At 43.3% G+C, this 23,455-nt stretch overlaps 1 protein-coding gene, 2 long non-coding RNA genes and 1 other non-coding gene across 5 annotated transcripts; 1 reads left to right on the top strand and 3 right to left on the bottom strand.

The window, feature by feature from the left end:
- Positions 1 to 7: 7 nt before the first annotated feature.
- LOC116788163 lies at positions 8 to 3,123 on the bottom strand. 2 transcript variants are annotated; one of them, XR_004357557.1, is made up of 3 exons: positions 2,792 to 3,123; positions 1,477 to 1,582; positions 8 to 1,227 (listed from the first exon to the last, which is right to left on the bottom strand). It is a non-coding gene; the product is annotated as an uncharacterized LOC116788163 (long non-coding RNA). The 2 variants fall into 2 exon arrangements; XR_004357556.1 differs by having other exon boundaries at positions 1,477 to 1,579.
- On the bottom strand, positions 3,077 to 3,149 carry TRNAK-CUU. Its single transcript has one exon. It is a non-coding gene; the product is annotated as a tRNA-Lys (tRNA).
- On the bottom strand, positions 3,124 to 22,984 carry LOC116788161. Its single transcript, XR_004357554.1, has 3 exons — positions 14,585 to 22,984; positions 11,042 to 11,046; positions 3,124 to 3,134 (listed from the first exon to the last, which is right to left on the bottom strand). It is a non-coding gene; the product is annotated as an uncharacterized LOC116788161 (long non-coding RNA).
- On the top strand, positions 3,220 to 12,373 carry PSMA3 (proteasome 20S subunit alpha 3). The gene is made up of 11 exons (XM_032690675.1): positions 3,220 to 3,311; positions 4,227 to 4,309; positions 5,309 to 5,432; positions 6,140 to 6,241; positions 6,362 to 6,435; positions 6,974 to 7,046; positions 8,003 to 8,068; positions 10,663 to 10,709; positions 11,548 to 11,615; positions 11,758 to 11,822; positions 12,185 to 12,373. The coding sequence occupies exons 1-11, from the start codon at positions 3,291 to 3,293 to the stop codon at positions 12,227 to 12,229; spliced, it is 768 nt and encodes a 255-aa protein (XP_032546566.1). The 5' UTR covers positions 3,220 to 3,290; the 3' UTR covers positions 12,230 to 12,373.
- Positions 22,985 to 23,455: the final 471 nt, after the last annotated feature.

Genomic DNA, 23,455 nt, shown 5'->3' with positions numbered 1-23,455 from the left:
ATTCCACCCTCGAATCACCTGTGAGGAAATGGTTTGGGGCTGTTCAGCAAAGGTGGTGGGACATTATTTCCCCTGGACACCATCCTGTTTTGAGAGTTTTAGCAGAGAACTCTTGTGCCTGTAGTTCTGATGTAATGCTGAGCTGAAAACTCTTCCAGTATCTCTCCTCCAAGAAAGATTTCAGAATTATAAATTGTAATAAATTATTACAAATTAATTGTAAACAGGGGTGTGAGGTCAAACTTGACTCACTGGCTCACTTGCTGTTCTGTTTCATATGTACTTTGCCTTAACACGTGGTGTTAGTTGGCACATGGGAGGAGATATTCCCTTTTAATTTAATGGTTTTCAAATGAAAAAAGCCACAAAACCCAGGAACTGCTGTTTCCAGTGTTAGAGTCTGTGTTAGGTGAGATTTTGCTGGTTGGTAACAGAGGTCTCAGAGTACTGCCAGTGATTTCTCCCCAGAGGTGCTGGCAGAAGCTGTTTTTGAATTGCCTTCTTCCCACTTCAGATGACCTGCGTGGCTGTTACACAGAAAGCATGGAAAAACAGACAGGGGTAGCTGTGAGAAGTTGTCTTATAGTCCTGGGATGAGGTTGGTTTTTTAGAGACCGTGTTCTGGTGGAATTCCAGGCTGGATAAACGGGCGCTGTCCCAGTGCCAGACGCAGAGCCAGCCTCAGGTGTACAGAACACACAGGCCCAGGCTCTGCTGCTCGTTTTCAGTTATAATTTGAGTAATTTGGGCTGCACCTCTGTGACCCAGGTCATGTTTTACCTCAATAAGAGCTGAGCCAGAGCTTAGCAAGGCTTGCTCCCGAGAGGAGAGTTTTCCATCAGCACAAGCCCTGTGGAGCTGGGAGGGATTACTCGTGTCGGTAAGGTTCTCAGAGGGAAGGATGAAACTCCTCTGGAGCCCGTGGTCGTGGTGGTGCAATGATGTCATTTTCCTGAACTGCAGCAGACTGCAGCTGAGGAAATTCAGGATATTCTTAGCCTTTTTCAGGATATTCTTAGCCTTTTTCAGGATATTCCTGTACTGCTGTGCACATGTACCCTGGAACTCTCCTGGCGTGTTCTGCGACCTTGTCTTTGTTCTGCCCACACAGATCCTCTCCTGTGGGGTTTCTGCATCACTGAACAGCTCCAACAGCTGCTGTTTCTGGCAGGACCAGAATTCCTGACTCCCGTGTTACTGCTGGGCTGAAGCGCAGAGTCCTGGGACCTGTTAAGGACATAAACACGATTCTTAGTTCATGGAAGGGGTGAGAAAGACTATTAATGGCTTGCCCTGGGAAGCCCTTGGAGATCACACCCTAAATGTGTAATCGTGTAGAGAGGGGGTTGGCTGGTTTTTTCCAGCCTGACTGTTGTAGTTCTTCCCTCCCTGGCACGGCAGAGATCCATGGATCCTCACAGCAAATTCACAGTGAGCACACGTGATTTATCCTGAAGGACAGTGGCAGACACAAACCCCTGCAGTAACTGGAGGATTTTCCTCTAAAGTTCCTGGTTCTGGACTGGATGCCATTCCATAAGATGGGTGCCAACCAACTGCAAACAGCTCTAGCTGCGTCCTGCTGACAGGAAGAATATTTTATAATATTCACAAGCCTGTTATGTCTGCCTGTGTCTGTGCTGTGTCAGTGGGAGCTGGTCCCTGGGAGAAGAGGCTTTACCTCATTCCCCTCCTCTCCCTTTTCTTAGAATTAAGGAATATCTTAAGTTGGAAGGGACCCCGTAAGGATTGTAATACCATAACTTAAAGTCACCACGAGTCCAGGTCCCTGCAGGACTACCTAAACTAAATCGTGTGGCTGAGAGCATCATCCAGAGCTCCTTGAGCTCTGACAGGTTTGGGGTCCTGAGCACTTCCCTGCAGAGCCTGTTCCAGTGATGGACCAACCCAAACCACAGAGTCCCAGAATGATTTGGGTTGGAATGGGCCTAGAAGGCCATTCAGTTCCAATCCCCCTTCCATGGGTAGGGACACCTTCCACTGTCCCAGGTTGCTCCAAGCCCCATCCAACCTGGCCTTGAACACTTCCAGGGATGGGGCAGCCCCAGCTTCTCCAGGAAACCTGTGCCAGGGCCTCAGCATCCTCACAGGGAAGAATTTATTCCTCCTGTAAAACCCCAGATCTCTTTCCTTGTGGCTGCTCTTCAGCCCTTCCTCCCCTAGTTTGTGTGTAACCAGGGTTACCCCATTCCAGGTGGAGAATCCCACCCTGGCTCTTATTAAATTGCCTTGAGCGGTTGCTTTCCCAGCTCTCCAGGTTGTCCAGGTGTCTCTGTAATTCCTCCCTGCCCTCGAGGGCGCCCAAGGCTCCTACTTCATTAACGTATTAATTTCTCCGATTCCTGCATCCCGCTCATTTATTAAATAAAGCAATTTTTTTCAGGGATGCAATGTTTAGTAGCCAGCGCCAGGATCACAGCTGGCTACTAAATCACAGCTCCTGCTTTATTACGTGCACGTCATTCCTGCATTAAAATAATTTATTAAAAAGAGCAATTTTTTTCAGGCATGCAGCGTTCAGTGCCAAGATTATCCCAGCTCCTACTTTACTGTGTACACGTCGCTGCTGCACCCAGCTCACTTATAAAAACTAATTTTCTCAGGGATAACGGTGTATTAATCACTGCCACAGACTGTTTTTGCAGGATTCCCTCAGGAGCCTCCCGGGCGGTGAATCCCCCTCAGGGATGGTGGGAGGGGGTGGCGAGCCGGTATTTTCCAGCCGGGAGCGCTCCAAAAGAGTGAGGGGAACAAAAGTAATGCTCCCAACGTGGAGCAGGCTGTGAATCCCCCTCAGGGATGTTGGGAGAGGGTGGTGAGGCGGCACTTTCCCGCCGGGAGCGCTCCTAAAGAGTGAGGGGCACAGGAGCGCTGGGCCCGAGGCGGAGCGGGCGGTGAATCCCCCTCAGAGATGGTGGGGCGGCGTTTTCCCGCTTGGATGCCTCCAAACGGGTGAGGGCCACAAAACTTTTGCGCCCAACGTGAAGCGGGCGGTTTCCCGCCGGGAGCGCTCCAAAAGGGAATCGGAGGAGGGGAAGGGGGCACAAAATTAATGCGCCCAACGTGGGGCTCGAACCCACGACCCTGGGATTAAGAGTCCCATGCTCTACCGACTGAGCTAGCCGGGCGCTGGTCATGGGCGCCACAGGGCGGGCCCTTCAGTGCATGACGCGTGACGTCACACCCGGGGGCCGCCGCTCGGCGCCCAATGCGCGTGCGCGTTGCTGCGCGGTGCGCGCGAGCCGGGCCGGGCTGGGAGCGGCGCCGCCATGAGCTCCATCGGCACCGGGGTGAGTGCGCCGGGATCGCGCCGGGAGCGCGGGATCGCCGGGAGAGCGCGGCTGCACTGCCCGCAGGGACCGGCCCCCACCGCCCCCGGGGCCGCGCTGCGCCGGGGTGAGGGAGAGGGGGGTGGCCGCGGGGCGCTGCGGGAGGGCTGAGTCACTGCGGCCCGTGAGGCCCCGGGAACCGGCGGCGGGGGCGGGGCGGGGATAAAACAATTATTATACTTCTGTGAATAATATACATTTGTTCATTTCAAATGTGTTCCTGCTATCAAGAATTGTAAAATAAACGGGGGCCCGCAGGGAGGCCGGAGAGGGGCTCTTGGTCGGGAGTTGTAGTGAGAGCACAAGGAGCGATGGGTGGAAAGTGGAAGAGGTTGGGTATTGGAAATTGAATTTAAGTTGGATATTGGGAATAAATTCTTCCCTGTGAGGGTGGTAAGGCCCTGGCACAGGTTTGCCCCGAGAAACTGTGGCTGCCCCATCCCTGGAAGTATCCAAGGCCAGGCTGGACAGGGCTTGGAGCAACCTGGGATAATGGGAGGTGTCCCTGCCCATGGCAGAGGTGGAATGAGGTGGGCTTTAAGGTGTCTTCCAAGCCAGTCTGGGATTCTGTGAAATGTGAAGGCCGACAGAAAGTTCCCATAAGTCTGATATATTGTGTAATGCACAGGGATTTCAGACCCGTTCAGCATGTGGATTGATGGGATTTGCAGTTTCATCCAGCCCTGATGAAATGGCCTCTCCTGGCTTTTAGGCTCTGTTTTCTCGTGTCTCTGTATGTCCCGCCCTGCTCCTGGGAGTGCACAGCCATCTCTGTCAGTGACAGCCCTGCATTTTTAAATAAGTAGACTTGATCTTTAAACACTGGGATGTGATATGTTTGGTTTTTTTCCCTGAGCATTGTGTTTTCTCTTCCAGTACGACCTGTCAGCTTCCACATTTTCTCCAGATGGCAGAGTGTTTCAGGTGGAATATGCTATGAAAGCAGTGGAGAACAGCAGGTAAGATACACCTCTGTCTGTTTGCTGGCCTCTTTTAAAGCAGTGTCGTTGGACTACAGAAACATAATGGTGTTGCAGGTAGAATTATGATGTTAAAATTAGTTCTGATCTAAAAGCCCATTTTCTGGATGTGAACTGAGGCACTGAAACATGCTCAGGGCCTCCATGTGTAATAACTTCCTAGGGATTCCTCAAGAAATGGAGGACATCCAAGTTCTGCTAAAGCTACATCAGCTCCTCTGGGAATATCTGTCTTCCCTGGAGTTTGTGCAGAGGAATGTTGTGAAGGGAAAATCCCAGTGAGATGAGTGATTGGCAAGGCACAGATGGGTCACCCTGGCGTCTGCTCGTAGCCACAGGCTCCAGATAAGGATAAATCACAGAATGGTTTGAGTTGGAAGGGACCTTAAAGATCACCTCATTCCAACCCTCTGCCATGGGCAGGGACACCTTCCACTATCCCAAGTTGCTCCAAGCCCCATCCAGCCTGGCCTTGAACACTTCCAAGGATGGGGCAGCTTCTCTGGGCAACGTGTTCCAATCAACCTGTTCCTTGGTTAGCCAGGTATTTGTGGTTGCCATGGTTGGTAGTTTATGCCTGATGAGGCACTTTTTGAGGGTTAGAGAAAGAGTTGTCCCATCTCCTAGATCAGCAGGGAATTTGCCAAAAGGAGAGGGTGAACAGTCCATGAATTTCACTCCAGTGTCACTCAGCACAGTGTGGCAGTGGCTTGGCTGTTGCTCCAAACAATTCCCCCACTCTATCAAAAAATCTTGGACTGGGATTTTTGGCAGCCCCCTCCTCCTTTGTTTGAGAAAATATAGGTTTGGTGAGTGTTGGCTTCTTTCCCCCCTTGTTGTCCTCACTTCTAAAGTGGAGTTGTAACAACTTTACTTCTGTGGAAATCATGTGATTGTTTGTAGTATCTTGTTAATTCTCTGTTATTTATTTTCCACTGCAGTTCTCTGTGAGGAACTGACATTTATCTTGTCTTCCAGTACAGCAATTGGGATAAGATGCAAAGATGGTGTTGTCTTTGGAGTAGAAAAACTAGTTCTGTCCAAGCTTTATGAGGAGGGTTCCAATAAACGTCTCTTCAACGTCGACCGACACGTTGGGATGGTAAGGGGCCATTTCATTCTAAGGGACTCCCCCTCCAAAGGAGAAATCTATGAATCAGAGGATCAATAATAAGTAGATTAATAAAGTAATGATAATGTTTCTGTGGGCAGAAAATGCCAGTGGGTTTTTTACTCTTTTCTGTAATTTATTCTCGCTTGCACACAAACGTGCATAAATAAAAGCCAGATTTGTAACAGAAGATTGACATATTTTGAGGCGCTGTTCTAACTTTTTTTGAAATGCTTTTCAGCATTGAATGACAATATAAACACAAGTGTTAAAGTAGTACTTTTCTACACAGTTAACAAATAAGGTGTGTTAAGTGCTGCATACAAGATTCTCAAAAGTGTGGGAATTGCCTGAATTCTTTAAATGCCAGTGTATGGATGGCTAATCCATAATAATGATGTCAGGATGGTGTCAAGTAGTGGTTACTGTGTGACAGAAGCATGAAACCTGTTGGATATACATGATATGAAATATTGTTTGGGTTAGTGTAGCCATGGCAAATCATGACACCACTTGACATGAAGATAACTTTGGTTATTGATTTTCCTAGAGAAAAACTGTTCTGTGTTAATGTAGAACCACACTGGCACGTTTTGAGCTTGATGGCAGATGAAGATGAATTTTGAATTCAGTGCTAGTAATTAATTTCAGTGAGAATTAAATGTGTGTCAGGCCTGGCTGATGAATTCTCCTTGCAGGCAGTGGCAGGGCTGCTGGCAGATGCCCGCTCCTTGGCAGACATCGCCAGGGAAGAGGCTTCCAACTTTAGATCCAACTATGGGTATGATATTCCTCTGAAGGTAAGGAATTCTCAGGTTTTTTGGCTTTTAGTCTCGACACAGAGAATTCAGTGTTATTACTTGAGGTTTGATTCCTGTAAATAAGGGTTTCCAATGTTTGTTTTCCCTTTTCCCACGCAGCACCTTGCGGACAGAGTGGCCATGTATGTGCACGCCTACACCCTGTACAGTGCTGTCAGACCCTTTGGCTGCAGGTGAGTCTGTCACACACACACACTTTGTAACTGTCTTTTGGTTCACAATTGCTGGAATTGCCTGTCTAAGGTCTTTTTTTAAACTCAGAATTAGTAACCCATAATTCACCTCATAAAGAGATTCCCCTCTCCGTTCTTGTCCTGCGTGTGTAAAACCTCAGGTGAAGAATTCAGATTCCTGTAGCAGATTGCCAGTTTGTTCCTGGCTTTTAAAGTTGAAGAGTTTTTGCTATTAAGTCTGTGACAGTGGCAAGAGCAGAACTTTCCTCTGCAATCATCCTGTTTTTATCCTGATACCTAAAGAGCAGGTTACAATTACTATGTAGCTCTAGTACAAAGGGACTGATAAAAAGAGATCAAGTTACTGGTCAGTAAAATGTTTCTGACAACTTAGTGTCATGAGAACACTCAACAGATGCTCCATAGAGTGTAGCAGTTTTGCCCCAGGAGCAGTGTAGGAAACCTGAGCTGGTGTGGTCTCTGTAGTTCTGGGTGTGTTGGCAGAAGAAATGTTTTTAATTTCTCTTTTCTCCTCCAGTTTCATGTTGGGGTCCTATGACAGTGATGATGGTGCACAGCTGTACATGATTGATCCATCAGGAGTTTCATACGTGAGTGTGTCACAAATATTTCCATCTTGGCATAAATTCCCCTTTAAAAAATTCCTAATTAGGAAAATAGTAAGTGTTGGTCCAGAAGGGCTGTTGATTTTTTTCTCTTTTTGCCTGGGAAGATCACTGGTGAATCACTGCTTCAAATGACCAGAGCTGGGGTTTGCTCATGTGCATGTCCTTGTTAAACACACACTCTGTGCTTCTTAGAAGTACAGTCTGAGAAACAAGTTTAAGGCTTCTCTCCCAGAATTTTGAAGTTCATTCCAGCTGACTATATCCAGTGAAAACTCCCATGCACTGCCCCAGACAGGCAAGTGTTGTAGTGATCCCTCATTCCCTGAGTACTCCAGGTAGGAGAGGGCTGTTCCTCTGGCCCTGGCTGCCAACAGCAAGTCAAATCAAAATAGAAATTGTTGTTAATTGTTGTTAGTGCTGCATTTTCAGCTGTGTGTTACACAGTGGAAGAGACACACTCATACTGTTTGATTTTTTTAAATTCTCTTAAAATATATCCATACCAGGGCTGTTGAGGGAAACAGAAGTGCTTAATTTTTATGTGCTTACACTTCAAATATGTTTTCACAGCAGGTGGGTTTAGGTGTGTGTTTTTTTTGATCTGTAGTTCCTGTAGAACTTCTCTCTTCAAACTAATTCTAGTTTGTTCTTCTATTTACTGTAACAGCAATAAAAAAAAAGTCTATTATAAAATTTTGAGCACATAAGTTTCTGTCCAGGAACTACTGAGCACTTCTCTTTTCTATCAACAGAGGTAGCACTTGATTTAGAAATTGGGTTCTACTCAACAATTTGGGGATGTGCACTGAGAGAACAACACCAGTACTGTGTATTGGCCTCTCACTATGTGAGCTGTCATATGCTAAGGGACAGTAAGAGCTGTAGAAAATTTAATATTTAATTGATTTGCATATTTTTTCTTTCTTTTTATCTTTTAGGGTTACTGGGGGTGTGCCATTGGTAAAGCCAGGCAGGCTGCAAAAACAGAGATAGAAAAACTTCAGGTATGGTGTTACAGTTTTGCTGTGCTTTTTCAAGACAAGTATTCCTAGTTTTTGATGTTCTCTTTTTGGATGCCTAAAATATATAAAATACAGGAGAAGCAGGTGGAATATTTCCTTCTACATTTGCCAGTGAGTAAAGTGAGTGAGTGAATACAAAGGTGTAAATCAGCTTTTCACTCTGATTGAAAACCATAGGGCAGCATTGTACAGGGTGCTGTACAAACTTTTTTTCCCAAAAGTTTTAGATGTTCCTTTTGTTTAACAAGTTCAAAAAAGTTGGTCTTGTTAAGGACAAACTAGTCTGTGGAGAGCACACTACCAAAAGGTATTGAAGTGTGCCTTAAGCTGATTTTAATTATGTAAGAATCCTGAAGCATCTCCATCTTCCTCTTTTAATATCTGACACCCTTGGAGTTGGAGACAACATGGGAATCCTTCTGTCTGTCTCATGTACTTTTTATGTGATACTTTGCTTGCATCTTACTTTGGTGTGCAGAGGGACATCACAGCTGCTCATGGAAAAGTTCAGAGTGTATTTAATCATTATACTTTTAAGAATAGTCTGTTTATGGTGCTGTAGCATCATGATTGAAAAATTACAGGAAAATTAGAACATTCTTAGACTGAATTCAGTCAGTTTTGAATCTGGTCAGATGCTTGAATACCAAATTAAAAGTAAGAAGGCTGCATGATCATCTGATTCTGATACTGAAATTGTGGCATCTGGGAAATCCTCATTTTAATTTCCATGTGTGCACACTGGCAGAAAGACAGTGATATATTGGGTAACATATAATGTACTCCAAAAAAATTAACTTCTACCCAAGAAGTTTAATTTTCTGTGCAGTGCTGACATTTTCAAAAACTTCTGCTTTATTGACTGACATAGTTAATAATGTGAATTGCTGGAACTCTAGACTGGGCAGGTTTCCAGGTCAGAGCTAATTTTGACAAGATGGATTTGGTAAAGCTAAGATGGGGAAAAGACAGAAGTACAAAAGCTTTCGTGGGGTGATCCAGCCTGGAGCAGCCTGTCAGCTCAGATTGGTCCCTGGGGAAGGGATGACTCCAGGTGGACAGAGGCAAGGAGGGAGTCAAAACTCTAAACCTGCCTTGCAGGTACCAGAGAGCAGATGCTGTATCTGGGAGGGACACAGCATGTGAAACCCTCGTGTAGCTGAGGGTACAAGAAGAAAACCCTGCATTCATCACATCTCTTGCATTTTATGGGAATGTCTGTCATCTTCAGCTGTGGCAAAACTTGGAGTTGTGTGGACACTGCTTGAATCTCTTGATCTCCTGCAGCTCTGATGCTACATACAACTTTCTGATACATGGATCATCATTAACTTCCATGATAACAGTGTTACAGTGTTTACCTTTAGTGTCTGCAGTGGGATGGGAAAAGGATGATGAGAAAAATTAAATTCAGTTTTCTCTCTTGTAAATACACATGACAGTGGCAGACCTTTGGGGTTTCCTATTTGACTGGTAACTTTATGTGCATCAATACACCTAGTAATGTAAATGTTTGTGTGACACAAGTGACATCTTTGCACAAGTGACATCTCTGACATCTCTGTGTTATGGATTGAGTGTCACAAATGCCACTGAGTGTCACAAATTCAAAGCCTGGGGCAAAGGGTCTCTGTCTGTTAGGGAAGTTCTCCAGCTGGGACTGTGAGGGCACATCTGTCTAACCAGGCACAGGCACTTCTTCTCTGGCTTCTGAGGGTGTGAGCTTGACTCCAGAAAGGGCTGTGACAACTCAGCATGAACCAAGGGCTGTTGTAATCTTAATTCCTTCACCAGTGTCTCAAAACTGGCTTCCATACTACAGGTTTGAAAACATTTTGGGAATCCTAAGAAATGGTAAACTGCACTAATGAAATATAGTAGAATATATTACTGCTTCATAGTCCAGAAGAGTTGACTGGCAAGAGATTTGACCTACAAAACATAAGTTTATTATGCCATGGAAATTTGCACCAGACTTTATTTTAATTAACTGTGAAACTGTCCAAAGACTGTGATATAACTGAGAAAATATAAAATGAGTTGCTGATACCTTGCTCAGGCAGGCAGTTGGTTGCTAAACAGTATTATCCTCTTGGAGCATTAATTAAAAGTCAAAATTGCTTGCACAGAATGTTGGTAAGACCAAAATTATTACTTTACTACCTAGAAGGAATATGAATATTACATGTGAAAATATGGTGCCTCCCCGATATTGTACCTGTGGTGATTTTATATCAGTTGATCATAAAGCATCCAACCAGAAGTGAAGCTTTTAGGATGCCAAGGTCACCTGTGTAGCTTCTCAGCTTCCAGCTGATGAGTGCTTTAAAGTGGGGAAGTCTCCAAGTAATGGTTTTTTTCATAGATTCCTTCAGCTGTAGAATTTCTCACTGTGAGAATGACTTGCACAGACAGACTGAAACATCCACTGTAGGGAATAAATGTGGTCCTGGTCTTTCTGTTACTTTCTAATGAACATTAAGCTCATTAGACACATTCATAGCCACTGATGTTCTGGCCTCGTGGAAGTAGAAAACATTATATTCTCTTATCCTGTGTGGTTTTTTTGTCCACAGATGAAAGAAATGACCTGCCGTGATGTTGTTAAAGAGGTGGCAAAAATGTAAGTGTCCAACCTGACAAAAATCCATCCTGGGGAGCCTGGAGCAAATTGTCACAAAAAACTGTCACAAAGTTAATAATCTGCAGCTGCAAAACTGCAACTTCCAGCATTTTCTGGCTTTTGCTTAGGTTATAAAGTAGTGCTTCTCTCATTGGTGTTGCAGCACGTGAGGTGATTTTGGAGTTTGTGTTTGAGGCTGTCACAGCAGCAGCTGGAGGAAGGAATTTGTGGGATCTCTCTTCTGACAACCTTGCCAGGACCTCAGAGCAGGTCTAGAATGGCACAAATTAGACATGGAATTTCAAATCATGAAAATACTTCTGTCCTTTAACTCTGCCTCAGCTGAGAACTCACTTTAGTCTTTATATTTGTTTCACAGTACTTTTATTAGACTTTAATTTGAAGTACTTAGTGTGGTGCTGCAGGTATCCTTCCTTCCTCCAGTATCTCCAAGTATTTATCTGTGTTGGCTAGAAAGAACCTGGAGTAAGATTGACAGGGAAAGGCAGGACTCTTCAGGCTGTGTTATAACTCATGTGGCAGAAGGCAGTGATGATGCAGCCTTGGTTCTGCAGTATTTAAATCTTAATGTTTGTTCCAGTTAGGGCAACTTGAACATCTCCACCTGCATCTTGACTGTATTGATTTAAGGTATTGTTAGACTGGCAGTTAAGCCTGGAAAATTAATTCTCTGTGTTTGGTGGGGAGAAAGCACAGGGGGAACTTGAATTACTCATAAGAATACTTCAACAGAAGAAGTATATTTAAGGATATAATAAAAGTATATTTAGCCTGTTGATCAGTCTGTTCTAACCTGTACTTTGTCTGTTCCTTCCAGAATCTACATAGTTCATGATGAAGTAAAGGATAAAGCTTTTGAGCTGGAACTCAGCTGGGTTGGAGAAAGTAATGCATTTCTACTATTTCTAAACACTCTAGAAAATATATAACTTTCTATGACCCAAGTAAAACATTGCTTCTTAAATTTGCTCTTTATGTCAAGGTCATTGTGCGAATTGTACATAACATGCACTCTTTTTATTGGCAGTAACCAATGGAAAACATGAAATTGTTCCCAAAGACATCAGGGAAGAAGCAGAAAAATATGCCAAGGTAAGGTCTGACTTCGGTGTTGCCTCAGTGCTTCACTTGACAAGTTGTTGTGAGGACTGGAAAATGTATCATTCCAGCACACATCAGTTCAGTGGGAGCTGGTGCAATTCAGAGGGACAGTACTGAAGGTTACAGTGTAATCCAGGGGTAGTTCTTGCTTTCAGAACCTGCAGTTCAGAAGCTTGCACTGCTGGTGTCATTCTCCTTCAAAAGTAAAGGTGGTGTTGGGAGCTGAACTGCTGAATGCAAGACTTTGGACAGTGAGAGGGTTGTGAAGCTACAGCAAAACTCATTGTACTTATAGGCTGAATTATAAAATAACTGTTAAGCTATGTTTTAATTACACTTTTTTTTTGAAACAGGAATCTTTGAAAGAGGAAGATGAATCAGATGATGACAATATGTAACACATTGTTACTCCAAAACAAGTTCAACTTTTCTTATCTTAGACCATGTTTGTTTATAATGCATTAAGCATGGGATGCTGGTATGTACTTGTTGGAAAAAACTGAGTGACCAACTTGCACTAATAAATTTTCCATTTTACTGTCTGTGAGCTTTTATTTCAAAAAAGTATAGGCCAGAAACTGTACCTAAACAGACATCAGGAAGGAAAGACATTATCAGGCTGGTTGCTTCCTACAGCACTTTATTTGAGCCAGAGATTCACAGAAGAACAACCTTAGAAATTAGACAAGTCTCTTGTTTATGCTGCATAGTTTAGTATTAAAAACTAGTACTGTTTTTATTCCTTGATTAACCAATACCACAATTTGCAATTCATTCATAGCCACAGTCTGTGATTGCTCTTGGCAGAAGAGAGAACACCACAGCTCACTGCAAGCACCAGGTTACAGGTTAAGGTGATGTGCACAGCTGACAATTCCAGACAGCTTCTATAACAAGCAGGAGCTCAAGAAAAGGAATTTTAATCTTAAACACTAAGCCTAGGCTTATTGGAGGAATAGAAGAAATTAAAAATTAATTCAAAACAGTGCTTCTGGTAAGTTCTAAAGCTGTGAGGCCTATCAAGCAATGTAACTGGAATTAATGCTTGCAGAGCCAATCTCTTTTTAAATAGCTTTATTCAGCTGTAATTTCTTAAACCACTTCTGAATTAGTTTCATAAATTGTTGACCTTTCCAGAAGCTGAAGCAAGCCTTGGTGCTTTCTTTCCCCACTTCCTAGGAAAAAAAGACTGCCTATTCTAGTCACTTCTAAGTCTTGAAATACCAGGCTTGGATGGGGCTTGGAGCAGCCTGGTCCAGTGGAAGGTGTCCCCACCTATGGCAGGGGGGGTTCACCTGGATGATCTTTAAGGTCCCTCCAACCCAAACTGTTCTGTGACTCTAGAATGGTGTTTTTTAAGGTGTTTATCACCTTAAAATCAGTTAAAATGGAAGTCTTGTTTGTACATGCATTTAAAATGCATATTTGTGTAATGAATCAAACTCCTCAGCTTTAGTACCACACACTCACCATCACCAGGTCTTAAACCCAAAGCTTTCCCTTACAGGTTTATTTTTATACCTGGCCTTGTCCTTGTCCTGGGATTGTCAGGTACAAGTTCTGCTTCCTTTTTGTGGCACGGGAAGGTCACTGGAGAGGGATGGGTCTGTCTCAGGCTCCAGCCTTAGGCGGAGCCAGTCTACCTGAGCTCCTGCCTGTCCAGCTGGGTGTAGCTTTCAGAGCCTGCTGAGACACTCAGCCAGGCCTGCCAGACTGGGATTAGTCATGGCCAGGCCAGGCAGCCTCCTTCAGTGGCTCCTCCTGAGGCAACAGCCCAGCTGCTCCACTGAGTCAGCCCCCAGTGCCCTGTTACACTGCTCCAAACTCAATTTACTACTGCAGTTTCCTGCTGACTCAGCTGTTTGAGTCACGGGTGAGCACCAGGCAGGAAACTTCTCACCAGCACCCAAAATGCCACTCCTGTACACACAGCAGGGACCTGCCTGATTCTCCTCACCTTGTCTGGCTTCTGTACCTAAAATGTTGATGACACACATCCATCCATCCCTCCCTCTCTCCCTTTCAGTGACAGCCATTCAGAATTAGGGACAAGAACTCTTCACACAAGTCAGGTTCTAGGGGACAGTGAGAAGGGCAATCGTATCACCTGTGCACATTTATAAGATAAAATAGAAGGAAAATGTTCCACAGTATGTGAAGAGATAAGAGGTAGGAACAGAGCTACCTACTTGCTTATCCAAAATTTCCAATGGTAATCTAAAAGCTCCTTTGAGGAACTATAATTATTTTCTTGCTTGTTGTGAGAACTTATAAAGTCAGGTGAGAGGCAACTCAAGAGGCTGTGGGTTGCAGGACACGCAAAGTGCTGCACAGCAGCCTTGCCTGTCATGGCAAAATTTAGTTAAACAAGATGATCATTACCATCAGGTTTTTTTACAAATTAAATCACTAATTTATCAGAGGATAGGCTCAGACTATTTATGAGAACTGATTTTTATCCATAGTGAAGAAAAAACCTACCATGTCTATTGACTACAAGATGAGGAGAGAAGGAAAAAAAGTGAGCATTAGCAGGTGGAGAAAAAATAGTTGCATTTCTCAGAAGGGGGTCAAGCAGAAAAAAAAGCAGGAAAATACTGAACAAGTTATTTTAATACTGAATAGTCCCTTAAGTTCCAAAACAGAAAGCTGGCAGGCTTCTATTTTATCTGAAGCTCAGCACTGCAACCTCTTATCAACAAAGCCCAGGGAAATTTGAATAGATTTCTGGCCCAGAAGGACTCATTTCAAACAAAAAAAACCTACTCCAGACCCCCCATCACAGCTACTTCTGTAGCCTTGCAGTTCCAACGGGGATAAGCAATGAGACAACCACACTGCCTTTAACGAGTCACTTGCTAATTGGATGCAAGTTACTGAAGAATGCTTAATTATACAGTCATGTGTTAGCCATGGTCATGTTACACCAATTTACTCTACACCTGATGGGCTGAGTAGAAGTTTCAGTGAGTTCTGCTACTGAGAAGCAGCATTTACTTGTTGCTGTGTCAAACTGAAGCTGAGCAGGGGAAGAATTTCAAAAAGGCGGCACTGGCTGCTCATGGCAACACTGATCAAATAAAGAATTAAAATTGCAGTAGGACAGCACAGCATCATTAAACTTCTGTTAAATGCTGAAAACCACGTTGGGGTTTTTTTCCTAAATATATATAGACTCTCTGAGGGAAATCCTTTGGTGAATGCTAAGCTCTAGAAAGGCTCAAGTTGGATCTAATATTATTAAGGGAGGACTAGATCTGTTCCAGAACAAGAGAAAGTAATATTAAATCACAAAACCCCAAAAAGCCTACTTTTAGCAGCTCTGATTTAAGTACATGACTAGGGGAAAAAAAAGCCTGGCTGTATTGTAGATACTCCCTTTACCCTCCAGGCTTAAACAATATCTAAGGACAAGAGTTTGGTTTAAGCCCAGAGAACAACTGATCAGGCAGCTAAAGGTTTGAAAGGCAGAGTGCTTTCCTACAGGAGTAGGGCTTGGATCCCCTTCCCTAAAATTAAAATTAGCTTTTTTAAGTGGCTTGAAAATGGTCTATTAGAACTTCAGTGTAAAATTCAAATGTGAAAATCCATTGCAAGGCAAAAAAATGGGCAGGGTAAAAACTTCTGAATTGGAGATCTGAGCAAGAGGTGACTTAAGAATCTCATTTGGGTTATTTCTGCCCAAAGCACTGGGAAGTTTCAGTTCCAAAGATAGCAGGAAAGCTTCAGGCTCCACAACTAACCTACTTTGTCCAGACTGTGGCCATTTATGGGAACACATAACACAGCAGAACGTTAAATACCCACGTGGAATGCAGAACTCCAGTTCTTGCCCTGCTGAAATGCTTTCAGCTCAGAGTTTTAATGGCATGTTCTGTTGCTTAAGACCCAAAACACAGGGCTTAGCCAGAACACCAGGAAGTAGGAGTGTACAGACCAACTCATCTCTTGGCTTGAAGTCATCCCTCCACCGAGGAGTGATTTAGACAAACAGATCCAACAGTGACACAAGAGTGGGCTGTACAGAGAGATGCTTCCTCCTTAAGTCTCCTCCATCTACTGGCTGCTACTCAGCACTTGGATGAATCACTACTCTGATATTTATTGAGACTGGATACGTCACATTCCCTGCTACAATTATTTAGTCAGCAAGTCCACGCACAGGAGCTTTGTAAAGACAATTAAGAAGGGGACTGGGTGAACTGCAGGTGACAAATTAAAAACCAACAGGCTCCAGTATCTAGTTCATTTACCCACATGTCCATGATTGCACCAGGGCAGGTTTCAGAACATGGAAGTGCACTTGCAGAATTTAAAATCAAGTTTAGGCTATTACATCAAGATTATTAATTTTATGCTCCCTTAATGTGGTCATAAAAGTTACTGGTTTGAATAATATCCTCTTTACAACTGCTAGTACTGCTGCTGAAATGATGGCAGGGTTGTTAGAAGTAACCCATATGTGAAATTCCCTGTGTGGCAGATATCCATGAGAGTATCTCCAGAAGAAATTACTACTCATCTGTAATTGGTGCTGACTCTCAGAAAGGAAACATTCCAAGCAGAACGTGTCTCATGCAGATCTGCAGTGTGCCAAGCATTGGGTCATCTGTAACTTCCTTCTCATCACCAAAAATAGCTCCATGGCCCGAGGTTAAAAGCCCCACATGGTGAAAGCGTGACTGTCCATGTGGATACAGCAGTGCCTGGGATGCTCTCTGCCTCTCTAGTCCCAGCCACCCTTAAGGAAGGAGATTTGGAATAACTCCACATGCTGGTTTGCAAGTCTCTTCCTGAAGATAAAACCACAGCCATAGAAGGGAGCACAACACAGTGAACGCAACTCCGCATCTTACGGATTTATCAGCTGGAAGAGAATCGTGACCTTAAAATGAAGTAAAGCTTCATGATTATGAAGAGAAAAATAGTAAGAGTTGTCATGACAATTCTGACTCCGTAATAGCACCAAAAATACAGCACAGAGACTGTTCTCTCCCCCTCATTTTCTCCTTTCAGTTGCCTATGTCTGTGAGACAAGAACCAGCTTTCCCCCCCACCCACCAGTTTTTCAAGTTATGTGCAGCAAGGAAGTTACTTTTACTTAAGAATTGAGAGCTATTTTGAGACACCAACTGCCTGGAACTTTCCATTATAGAAATTCTCGCTGCCTATTACGTCCAATTACACAGAGCTGCAGAAAACAAGCAGTAGAAGAGGTAAGAGCCTTACAGCAAATACATTCTAGTATCTGAGAACACAGGAGCTACAACCAGGCTCAAACCAAGTCTCCTATTTCCAGATGGACTGAGCCACCCCCATGCAGAGCTTTTTCATCTTCAGGACGTTGCTATTAAAGGACTCCCAAAGAGTTGTTTAAAAATGGTTCTTACAAGTTGCTGTGCCAACCAAAAATGGACAACCAGAATAAAGCAGGCAGCAGCATCATACAGTTATAGTCCAAACTGTGTATCATCAGATACAGGAAGAACTGAAATCCCCTGAACTCTTCCTCAAAAAACAGTGTAAGAACTGCCCACTGAAAATACCATTTTAGGCAATGTGATAAAACAAGCCAAGCAAGGGTTTAGGAAGAACATGGGGTGTTTTATTGCTGCATAAAATTAGATATAATTTGTTATACATACTGTCTGCACATCCAAAATGCATTCCTTAGGATTCCAATTTCAGCAGGTTCGGTTGTAGTAAATTCACCCAAAAGCTGATGCATTCCAAACCCACACACCCCTCCCAAACCCACCCAAGTGATGCCTAAGTTTTTGGAAGTTAAATTTACTTTGTTTGTTGGGCTTTTAGAAAGCAGGAAATCTGCTGATTTCGTTACTTCAGAAAGGACAAGGGACCTGTTACATCAGACTGCAGTAAGAGGTGGCAAGAGCAGCACAGGAAGCACCAGCTACTTTAGCAGAGATGCTTAAAGCTCAACTTCAGCCCTAATTCTAGGGGTTTCCAGTCTACAAAGGGTACTTTGAGAGCCTGCTTTTCCCAAACACATCAGAAGTGGAAAAATCTGAAACACTGTTTGAGGCAGAATCAAAATGTAGCTTAATGTGTTCCCTGTCAGTCACTTTAACAAGCAGTGCCTCCCCCAGCCAAATGCTCCTGTCTCCCCTCGTACCAGTTTGTCCCCCGTTGTGCTGCTTGCAAGGAGCAGACAGATCCCTCCCACAGTAATAAAAGACCTTTCACTGATCTAGAATAATCAAACTCTCCAAAAAAGACATGTATTTTGCTGTGTCAGAGTTCTGCATGTCACACAACACGGCTCCTTTCAGGGGTTCTGTTTATAGCTGTAACTAATGAGGTGACAGAGTACAGGGAGCACTGCAGGGGAAAGCACGTCCCTGAAGGTACAAACCTCCTGCAAACAGGACAGGCTGGCAATTAATCCACAGGTTAAATGTTGACTGGTTAGTTAACTCCTTGGCAATTAGCTACCTGTAATAATATCCTCCAAACAACACACACAAATGAAAAGTATCTTTGGCTAAGCAGGAAAAAAAAAATCAGAATTTAATCACTGGCTGTACTGTAGATTCTCACCAAGAGCAGCTATTTATAGCTTAAAACTTTTAATTCAAAAGACTGAGGGCATTAATACTTTCAAATAAGAATCAGTACTGACCAACTGCAGCCTCGCTGGCTGAGGCTGAAAAGTAAATTAACCCAAAGTGATGGAAGTAATTTGGACAAGCAAAAGCCCTGAAGCCACATAACCACTGCCCTCACAAGCTTTCTTTTGCTGAGCAGCCACACTTTGCAGCAGTGCTGCTTCCCTCCCTGGGCCAGGCCCAGGCTGCTGGGGACACACACATTGCTTCTGGAGAGTTACACAGAAGGACTGTGCATCTCTAGTCCTGATTCTGTTGGATCATGTTGCTCTACAATGTGCATCTGTAACAACAGATTATTTTAACAGTTGATCAGTGTTGACAAGCTTGAGACTCTCCTATGCTGGCAGGTGGATCATGTCCAAGGACTCACCATCAGTATTAGAATCCTATTCTTTATCTCTACAAGATATAAACTAGCAACAGGTTGCATAAATAAGGAAGATTCTTCAGGTTGACCATGACAGATCACTTTAGCTACTGAAAAACAAGAAAACCCTGAATCTGCTCATACAGGTAGAGAAATAAATCCAACCAGAGTTGGTTTTCTTTACCAAAGTGAAACAATAAACCATTTCAGCTCTCCAAAGTCAGCAGCAAGTGACATCTGAGGGATGGACAGCATTAGACACCTCTTCAGTAAACATTTCCTCCCAGTCTGAGATCACAAAAGGCTGAAAATGTGACCACACTTGCTATAAGGTAGGTCTAAGAAGGGAAATATTTAAGGAGGACTGTCTTCTGTTTCAGAATCTTAAGTTACTCAAAACAGGAAGATTCTAAAACTTTGAAGATTTTCTCCTGTTGGTTTTCATAGCAACAAAATAAGTAATTGCCACTCCCAAAACCACCTGGGTGTGTTTGATTTAGGTGGGAGTTTACTAAAGCAGCGGTAATTATAAACTAGAGGTTTTACTTTGTTGGGAAGAATACAGACTATTCAGAGATTGAGGTGCAATTTTAAGTGTTTTGCACTTAAGTTTATTTCTTGATCTGTACACTGGTGACTGACTGTATTTACCCACAAAACCACTCCCTTGATCCTGGAGAAAAACCATCTCTTCTCACCTTCAAAGCTCACAACTTCCACAGATAAACTATTTACATCAGTAATAATGTCTACACCTCAGAATCCAGGAAAAAAAGGCTGCATGCAGAAATAACCTGGAAGTCAGTTAAAAAGAGTTTTAAAAAAATTTAAGTTTACAACACTGGAATGGCTGCTGCACTGACAGCCTGGACATGCACAGGATACATTTCTGGTACTAACCAGTGTCTTGTGCCTGCCACAGAAAAACTCACTCCTAAATTCTCACTGGACTTCAAGCACCTACTTCCAAGTTTTGAAAGACAGACTGATGGCTTGATTGCAGGTGATGACAACCAGAGTCCTTTGCCACATCTAAAGTAAAGCTGCTGCACAAATCTTCTTTCACAACACTGCACGACTCCCCCAGTGCAGCTGTAACAGCATCACTACGGTCACCAATGCAAACCTGCAGTCCTGAGAAATAATACAAGAAATTAAGTGTATTTGTAATCAAATTCTGTACCTTGCATCCCCCTCTGCTAGGCAACAAGAGAAATTAAACATCTATATTCAGATAATTTAACAGTAAGTGACAAAACATGCAAAAACTGGCTTTAAAATCCAATCCTAAGTAAACCCTGGCAACGGGAACGTAGTTCCTAAACTGGCCAACATTAACATTTGATACAAATATGTCAGCTATCAGAAAATTCCAGGAGGAATAAAAATAGCCTCTTTACAACACAGCTCTTGCTCTGTCCAAACACAGGATTACCAAATCAGTCTTAAAACAAGGCACATCTTAAGTCTGGAATTAAAGGATTGTGTGATTGATGCCAACCCCCCATCCCAGCTCATGGGCCAGGGGGAGAAGCAGCTCCATCAGCTGGGAACTAAAACTCTCCTTGTGCTGCTGGGCTGCCAATAACACAATTAATTACTCAGTTAATGCATCACTGATTGCTGCACACATCTGATAACACGTGGGATCGTAGCTGAGAGCTGCAGCCACAAAGCACAACAAAGTCTGGACACAGTTTATTCAGGAAAAACAGGAGTGCTCCTCCCTGGAGATCACCAAGGCCACTGACAAGAGCTGCTCATTTTACTGGTGTTATTGGAAAAAGAAACTACAAAGTGAGTACTGTTTGTTTTGCAGACTTGATAGGAAACCCAATTCTGAGATTTTTCTCATCCAAATATTTTCTCACAGAGTTCTCTACAGCATAAATATTTCCATGGTTACTCACATCCAGAAGATCCTGCACTGCTGCAAAACATACCCAGACCCGATTCAAGAAATCCCCACTAAACTCCAGTGGATATAATGCACTAATTCAGGCTTCCTAAGGGCTGCTGAACTTCTCCAGTGGGAACCCTCACAGGGAAATGATTAAAATCAACATGAAGTTATGTCTGAATAACTAAATGTCCATTTTCTGAACAGGAGAACAGGAATGTGCCAGAGCTGGGGAAAGTATAAATTCAGCATTAACGGGTGCTTTTGTTTAGTTTTTTCTTCGTTTTCTGACACACAGTAATAAATATGAAGGAACTTACTGCTGATTGTCAACACTGAAGCCCAATTTTCTTCATCACTAGTAAAGGTTTAAGCTTTCATTTTTATAATCCAGCTATTCCTGGCTGAACTTCACTAATGTCAACTTCACATCCATTGGGATTTCCTCCCTTCCTACCTGCACATCAAGTACTTCAGAACTTCTTACCTCACTCCTCTGAGCAGTCTGCAATCACTTAGATAATAAAACTTAATAGTGGGAAGCACATGACCTTCATTTGTATGGAAATACTGCAGTTCCACACAGAGGATCTGAACCACCACTGGACAAACGTTGCCTAATTAATTACAAAATAGATACACCAAGAGGAAAGGCATTTCAAAAAAAAAAAGGAACTAAATACTTGAGACAAAAATAAAAGAAGCTAGAAGTCCCCTGAACACCTGCAAAGTCTAACAGAGAAGGACAGTTATTTCATTATATATAAAGAAGCTCAGTGTTAGAATATTTTTAATATTTCTAGTATATTGTGGCTGTGACCGTACATGTATTCTGAGTTTAACTGCACAAAAAGAAAGTATGTCAAGAGCAATAGGTGACTTACTTATCCCAGAAATCTCTCTTCTTGTTACTTTGTCTCTGCTCTCAAGGAAGCCACGTGATACATTCAACAGCTACTTACAGTGCTGTTCTTATAGAGACCTGGAATATACAGACATTCCTATATTTGCCTTTTCCTACTGAGTGCCAAATGTATGGAAGACTTTGGGCGAAATTTCTCTATATTCTGCAACTGATACATCAAAGGCATCTTAAAATACATTTTTTAAATGCCATCACCTAAGCTCTAGGATTATATATGACCAGTGCCATGCTTAGAGTGCCTTAATGCTTTTGTTTTTAAATTTAGAAGCCTTTAATTTGCACAAATGCATATCCCCAGGCAACTCTCCTGTGCTGCACCTACAGGAGCAGCTGCAAGACCTTTGGCATTAACAAAGCACAGATAACACAAATACTGCAGCTTTTAACCTAAAAAAAAATGAAATACTTCTACCTCACAGAATGTCTGCTCACAGAGAGATTAGATACTAAAATGACCACGATCTTATAAAGTGTTAACTTTGTACAGTTAGCAGAGGAGCCCATGATAAAATGGTTCACCACAGAGAAGTCCACTGCTCATTTCTTCCTCTCATTTTCACAGTTTCCCTATAAGGGATTGCACAGTGGGATGGGGCACAGCTACAAAGATCCAGCACAGCCAAGCTGGCCTGAAGTCTCAGGGTTGGTTAACACTGACATTCAGGAGGAAATACTTCAGTATCATGGCATAACTCTGAGTCCTGAAGTTCATATTCCAACGAAAAAATATTTAAACCAAAATAAGACCTGTTTTCTGGCTTGCCAAAAGCACAGAGCTCTCATTCCATGACAGCAGACATCATTTCCGAGCCACGTGAGAACATTTACACTGTGCTGAGCTGCCCACTGGGCATTCTTAGGTGCTTAAAATACCATAAAAGAACAAGTCACCCCTCCTGCTCACTGGCTATAGAGAAATAAAGTCCTTCTGCTCTCAACAGCTCCATAGGGAAGTGCCGTGAACCTCCTAAAGGTGCCAGCTGTAATGGATACATCCAGGTGGGCAGGGTTTTTCTGCTAGAAATCAGAAACAAGACTGATTAGTTTTGTTACAAAGTGTTATTTATTGAATGGCACTAGACTCAATACACAGACACAAACCCTGCCTCAGAAAAGCGCACAATCTAAGCCAGGATCTGGCAAACACATTCCCCAGGGAGATCTGAAGTTCACATTCAAAGTGAATTTTGCAAGTTCTGTTAAACGTTTGGGTTAGATTTAACAGCTTCTAAATCATAGCATCAATCACAGAATGCTTTGGGTTGGAAGTGACCTCAAAGACCATCCTGTTCAACCCCCTGCCATGGGCAGGGACACCTTCCACTATTCCAGGTTGCTCCAAGCCCCGTCCAACCTGACCTTGAACACTTCCAGGGATGGGGTAGCCACAGCTTCTCTGGGCAACCTGTGCCAGGGCCTCACCACCCTCACAGCCAAGAATTTCTTCCCCATATCCCATCTAACCCTGCCCTCTGTCAGTTTGAATCCATTCCCCCTTGTCCTGTCACTCCAAGCCCTTGTGAAAAGTGAAGAACTCTTTCAGTTTACCCTCAGCATGAAGCAGAACTCCAGCACAGAGTCCAAGTTCCCTCAGCATTAAATGCCTCAAACTTTTATACATTTTGTATACACTCTCAAGCACCTTTATATTTAGAACCCAGATCCCAACACCAGAACTCCCGAGCTTCCCCCCACAGTCAATTCTAAACATGCTTCATGTGCTTTAAGCCTTAAAAAAACCTTCAGAGCCTTACCTGTACCACACACCACTGCTCACTGCCCTCCCTGGAGAAGTCACCC

The sequence above is a fragment of the Chiroxiphia lanceolata genome, chromosome 6 (assembly GCF_009829145.1).
Source record: "Chiroxiphia lanceolata isolate bChiLan1 chromosome 6, bChiLan1.pri, whole genome shotgun sequence".
Taxonomy (NCBI): Eukaryota; Metazoa; Chordata; class Aves; order Passeriformes; family Pipridae; genus Chiroxiphia; species Chiroxiphia lanceolata.
The sequence above is the reverse complement of the archived record's forward strand: the minus strand, read 5'-3'. Positions and strand labels throughout refer to the sequence as shown.